This window comes from Triticum aestivum, chromosome 1A (assembly GCF_018294505.1).
Source record: "Triticum aestivum cultivar Chinese Spring chromosome 1A, IWGSC CS RefSeq v2.1, whole genome shotgun sequence".
NCBI classification, from domain to species: Eukaryota; Viridiplantae; Streptophyta; class Magnoliopsida; order Poales; family Poaceae; genus Triticum; species Triticum aestivum.
In genome coordinates this window covers 554375944-554382164 of record NC_057794.1, presented here as the reverse complement: position 1 = coordinate 554382164, position 6221 = coordinate 554375944, and the positions used below count along the sequence as shown (strand labels likewise).

Below are 6221 nucleotides of genomic sequence, written 5' to 3'. Positions count from 1 at the left end.
TTCAAACCGTGAACATTTTTTAAATTCACAATAATTTGAAGTTCACAAACATTTCTTGAATTTGTGAATTGTCCCCTAATTTGTGAAAAAAAATCATTTTTTTGCAAAAAAGCTTTGAAACCATAAACCATTTTCCAATTCACGAAACTTTTTCAAATACTCAAAGTTTTTAAAAGTCATGAATATTTTTAAATTGATTTTTTTAGTTCGTGATTATATTTCTTTGAATTGGTGAACCTTTTTTAAATTCATGAACATTTTCAGAAGGCGTGAATCCTTTTCAAATTGATGTTCTTTTTTCAAGACCGCAAACATTTTCAAATTTGATTTTCCACCAATTTTTTTTAACTTTTTATAAAAGTCAAGGCCATATGTAGTCGTTCTGAGGATTTTAAAAATAACAAAAGAAATGTACTAGTTACTGTAACACTTCACTGATTTCACCAAATATCCCTTACTGCGTTTGATTTTTATGATTTTCCAATTTCTCCATCTTTGTTGACTATAATTTTTTCTGGTTAACTGGGATGTCAATCATGCAAAGTCGATGTCATGCACTTGCAAAATATTATTGAAATATTGACTAGACTACTTTCCTTTTCTATAAACTAGCACAAAGAAGCATCCAATCAGGACAAATTAACCTGAAGCACACTTCATCAGAAGGTTCCAAAATTTAGCAGTAGTACTGTCAGTGAAAGCTAAAAAATTGTTCAAAGAACGGACAGCCATACAACTAATTCATAACAAAAGGGAACATACACATTAAAAAAAAGACCATAGGCTCGTTCATCACAAAGTAACATACATTCCGAAGAAGATCCACCCAGCTAGAATAATTATGTTGGAGTAATTCTACCTAGGAGCATGGATGACAATTGCTCAACCTATATCTTAGCTGGAGATAACAAGCTAAAAACACAAAGACTACTCTGTTTCATCTGAAGATGGTTCTCCACCCATGTCAAAAATATCACGAGGTTTGAATTTCACCATGGTATTCCAATTCTCACTTCTCGGATTTTGGATATAGAAGACCTGGTCCACTTGGGAAGAAAATACAAAAGGTTCATCCTCTAACTTCTCCCCTGTATGTATTTTTCAGGAGAAGTTCACATGAGTGAATCCAAACTCATCTCTTATAATACCAGCTTTGTGATGAACATCATACCAATCACATTTAAAGAAGACCACCTTGTAATCTTTGTATGACAATTCGAAGATGTCAGATAACCGACCATAATAGGACACGCCATTTTCAGCAAGGTTCACGACACCACTATTTTGTGTCACGTGTCCTGTCTCGTGACTGATAGTATGAAACCTGAAACCATTAATTATATAGCCACTATAGCGCACCCCGCATTTGCTTGGTTTTGCGGCTAATGCCCTTATCTTTTCTGTGATATCCGGTCCATCATCTAGTATAACCTGTATGTAAGAGTGGTTACATTGAGTTCACATGGAACTACAGTAAAGGAACATGCTAAAGGTGAAGTATACCTTTTGTTCCAACCAGTCAGCAAAGTGTCTACCAATCAAATCCTCCTTGTCATCATCCGTCAAATTTAAGTTACCCGGTTTCCTCCTCTCTTGGTCCAGAAATTCTCTGTAATAATAAGACAATTAACATCATGATTTTTCCAACTTGTGAAAAATAAAAGAAATAGGAGACAACATTGAAGCACACCTACGGAGATCATCAAGCTCATCAGAGTGTCGCAAGACATATCGATGTGCTTGAACTAGAAGCTGATCGTCCAACTGGCCTATAGTGACAGCCTTTCCAATTGGCTCACCAACACTATCAAACATGTATATGCCCTTTGTATTATCTGAAGGATCAGGGTTCCTAGATGTTCTTGTGAAACGTGTGGTTCCTTCTAGAAATCTTGAACAAAAGGTCAAGCATTCTTCAACAGTATATCCTTCAGCAATAGAACCTTCAGGATAAGCTCTATTGCGCACAAGTGACTTTAGCCAAACAAATGATCTGAACATCATAAAACAACAATGTTATATGCATAATGGGAAACAATAAATCAAATCATATACTTAGATGCACTGTGGAAAATAACAAATCAATCAAAGTAGCATACCTCTCAAGAGGGTACATCCACCTGTAATGCACCGGGCCACCAAGTTTAGCTTCTTCAACTAAATGCACCATTAAATGTACCATGACAGTAAAAAACGATGGAAGAAAAACCTTTTCCATATTACAAAGTGTCTTCACAATACTCTCTTGCAGTTTGTCAAGCTCAAAAACATCTAACACTTTGGAGCATAGCTTCTTGAAGAAATTAGCCACCTCAACAACTATTATCATGACATCTTTACTGGGATAACAGTGTAAAAGTGCCACAGGAAGGATGTCTTGTAGAATAACATGGCAGTCGTGGCTTTTGAGGCCAGTCAATGTCAATTCTTTCATGTTCACACACCTCGAAAAGTTTGATGCACAACCATCAGGTGTCCTACAATTCTTAACCACTGTACAAAGAATCTCCTTCTTTTCTTTATACATATTAAAAGGTGCATGCGGCAATTCAGTTTTACCCTTATCACCTTCATGAGGTTGAAGGCTAGATCGAATTCCAATTTCTCCTAAGTCAAGTCGTGCATCAAGGCCATCCTTTGTTTTAGAATCAATATCCAGTACGGTTCCAATTAAATTTTCGAAGACATTTTTCTCAATATGCATTACATCTAGATTGTGCCTTAACTTGTTGTGCTCCCAGTATTCCAAATCAAAGAATATCGACTTCTTTTTGAAACAATCCTCAGGCTTCTTTTCAGGTTTACGTGCGACGTTACCTGATTTCTTGTTAGGCGCTCTTTTACGCTTCTGTTTTTCAGGACCTTCAGTTCCTTTTTCACTGTCTTTGCCCTTCTTTTTCCCTTTCCCTTTCTTTGCCACAATAACCTTTTTTCCTAAGACAAACACTCTGCCCTGCAACATTCTCAAAGCTGAGCTACCACTCATTGTTATAGGTGCAAGTTCCATCTCTTCGGTGTTATCAAACTCCTTCTTTCGTCTCCGAAATACATGATTCTGTGGTAGCCATCGGCGATGACCCATATAACAAAATTTCTTACTCTTCTTTAGCCAATATGATCTTGTGAAAGGACCACAAGACGGGCAAGCATATTTACCGCTCGTGCTCCACCCATAGAGGTAAGCTAATGCTGGAAAATCGTTCAAAGTCCATAATAGTGCAGCTCGAAGAGAAAATTTCTCCTGAGTACATGAGTCAAAAGTGTCCACACCCTTCCAAAGTTGTTGCAGCTCATCCACCAACGGCTGCAAATATACATCAATGTCATTGCCAGGGGAACTTGGTCCAGGAATAATCATTGATAAAATTAGAGATGTTTGCTTCATGCAGATCCAAGGTGGTAGGTTGTATGGAATAAGCATCACTGGCCAAGTACTATGTTCTGCACTCATGAGTCGGAAAGGATTAAACCCATCAGACCCAACGCCTAGCCGCGCATTACGGGAATCCTCAGCGAATTTAGGATATCTGGCATCAAAATCTTTCCAAGCCTCTCCATCAGCTGGACATCGCAGCAATCCATCTTTTGTACGACCCTCATCATGCCAATGCATGTCAGTTGATGTCTTCTTGGTTGCAAATAACCTTTGGAGCCTTGAAATCAATGGGAAATATCGCAACACCTTGGCTGGTTTCTTCTTCTTCTTCTTTTTAGATTCAGTTGCGGAATCTTTCTTCTCATTTTCATTGGTAACCCAACGAGAGGCACCACACACATGGCAAGACTCCTGGTTAGCTCTTTCGCCTCTAAAAAGCATGCAGTCTCTTGGGCATGCATGAATTTTCTCATAGTCCAGCCCTAATCCGCGTATGATTTTTTTCACCTCATAATATTTCTTGGGTAGGTTTATCTGAGGAAATGCAACCGATAATACACCAAGTAGCTGTGTGAATGATTCCTGTGACCATCCATGCAAGACTTTCATGTGATATAAAGTGACAAGAAATGACAACCTCGAATATGTTGCACATCCAGGGTATAAATCTGTGTTTGCTTCCTCGAGGAAACTAGCGTATATGTCTTGTTCTCTCATTGCATCATCATCTGCAGATCTTGTATTGACATTCTCAGCCATACCAGGTTCCAAGTTCTCAAATTCAGACTAAACACCATCTAGTTCCCCATCAGATGCGCTTGATAGTGATTGGAAGCTGTCAGCCATGGGGAAAATGGCACTTAAGAGCCCAGAAATGTCATGCAATCTTCTATTACTGCCTTCTACATCAGAATTCACTGGAAAACCCGGAATATGAAAATTGTTGTTGTTATTTGACATGGGAGCAAATGCAAATGACGGTGAATCATACTCTTCTCCATGGCAAACCCATTTTGTATAACCCTGAAGAATACCATCACATCTTAGGTGGGTTTTCACTTCGTCGTAATTCTGCGTTGCCTTATTTCCACAATTTACACAGGGACAGAGAATTTTATCACCGAGTGGAACATCATGGAAGGCAAAAGATAGAAATTGCTCGACACCTTCTTTATAATCAGTAGTTGATCTTGGTTTACTCATCCAACCTCGATCCATTAGCCTTTGCTAGCTGTAGTCATGAAAACAAAATAGATCAGTTTATAATTTTCCATATGCTCTTTTACATTAAGCATAGGTTTATATGAATATTTTAAACTATGCATTCGATACTTAGGTTCAAATTGTATAATATGATTTACCGACATCATTCACCTTACATTACAAAACATAAATCGAGATGTGTCTTTACTAGAAGAATTTATGTGAAGTACATAAAGAAGTTTTCATCGATGACAAAAAATGGATGTCTCCAATGCTTGATTTTTTTCTGCATTCAAGTGACAAACAGCAGAAGGCTAGCTGGTATAACTAGTTACTAAAAATCTAAGTAATATCCACTAGTTTCGCTTTGCTAAATCAAGAAAAGTAGAGATGACACACAACTTAGGTAATTCAAATTTTGCATCACACTGCTGAATATTCTTCTCTGGCATTCATAGGCAGTCCCCCCTAACCAGATCGACTTAAGAATATTATGTCATAAATGAGCGTCATCCAATCAACAGTACCACTGTTTTTAACAACAATTGTTATTCAACAACCAAAAAGGTTCACCGATTTTTAACAACAATTTTCAAATTGCAATAATACAGTGCATCACAGTAAGATAGAAAGGGAAAACACAAGTGATATATCTCAATTCGAGCTATGTTCCACATGATGCAGAGATATAAAAAAAAGAAAACAACAACCTGCGGGCAATCTTCTGGCAGCAGAGGCGTGTGGGTGAGCTCGTTGCCGAGGTTGGCAGCTGAGAGAGAGGGGCGTTGGCGGGGAGCGGCGTTTTGCCGGGGCAACCGGTGTCAGGGTCTGATGTACATTGGATAAACATTTCAATTTCCATAGTAAGAAGCAAATGAATCACATAGTAATTAGTAAGTAGCAATCATTTATGATCATACGCAGCGAATGAATCAAGTTCAATTTAAATTTACAAGCAATCACAGAATAATCTTCAATTTGTTTAGAAAATAGAAACGGAGGGAAAGAATAGATGCACTACATTGTGGCTGTTGAGGAACGAAGGCCGGACTGCTGGATGTTGCTGCCGCCGCGCCGGGGAGGCCCGAGGACGGTGGCTGGAGCCTGGAGGGCGCTGCCGGCTGCCGCCGCGCTCGGGAAGCCGGAGGCGGACTGGTGGCCTGGTGCCTGGGGGAGCCGCGGAGGAGAGGGCTGGGCGCCGGAGGCCGAGGGCAGGGGAGTGAGATGGCCGGATGGAGGGGAGGGAAGGGACCAAGGGAGAGGCAGGAGAGCCGGCCGCCGCCGCCGGACCAAGAATCGCTCGCCGCCGCCAGAGCCTTCAGCTAGCAGGTTGGGGAAAAGTTGGAATCGAGGAAGGGAAACACGTCGGCTACTCGCGCGCCTGACCAGACGCCACGTCGCTCGAGTCTGGTAACGAGCGTGGCTGCCTGGTTGTGTTTGGGCTCATGGGCCAACGGCCTAGTCACTCATTACCTTATAATACACGTAGTATTTGTTTTGCACAAAACTCCAAAACTCTTTCATAGTCCACGCCTAAAAAGAGAAATGGCCGGCAACGAGCTCACCCACACGCTGAAGGATTAGCGCAAAAAGGGCCGGCCATTCCAACGAGCGAACCTAAAAAGAGAAATGCCACCAAAAA

The 6221-nt window shown here is 40.3% G+C and overlaps 1 protein-coding gene across 3 annotated transcripts; it reads right to left on the bottom strand.

The window, feature by feature from the left end:
- Positions 1–765: 765 nt before the first annotated feature.
- On the bottom strand, positions 766–5943 carry LOC123067204 (uncharacterized). Of its 3 annotated transcripts, XM_044490115.1 has the most exons (7): positions 5601–5943; positions 5290–5407; positions 2100–4607; positions 1691–1993; positions 1504–1609; positions 1172–1431; positions 766–1088 (listed from the first exon to the last, which is right to left on the bottom strand). In XM_044490115.1, exons 3-7 carry the CDS (start codon positions 4133–4135, stop codon positions 1070–1072), a joined length of 2724 nt encoding a protein of 907 aa, XP_044346050.1. In that variant the 5' UTR covers positions 4136–4607; positions 5290–5407; positions 5601–5943; the 3' UTR covers positions 766–1069. The 3 variants fall into 3 exon arrangements, 2 of the variants coding, with proteins under 2 accessions (XP_044346050.1, XP_044346044.1); XR_006431529.1 differs by having other exon boundaries at positions 766–1431; positions 1695–1993; XM_044490109.1 differs by having other exon boundaries at positions 766–1431.
- Positions 5944–6221: the final 278 nt, after the last annotated feature.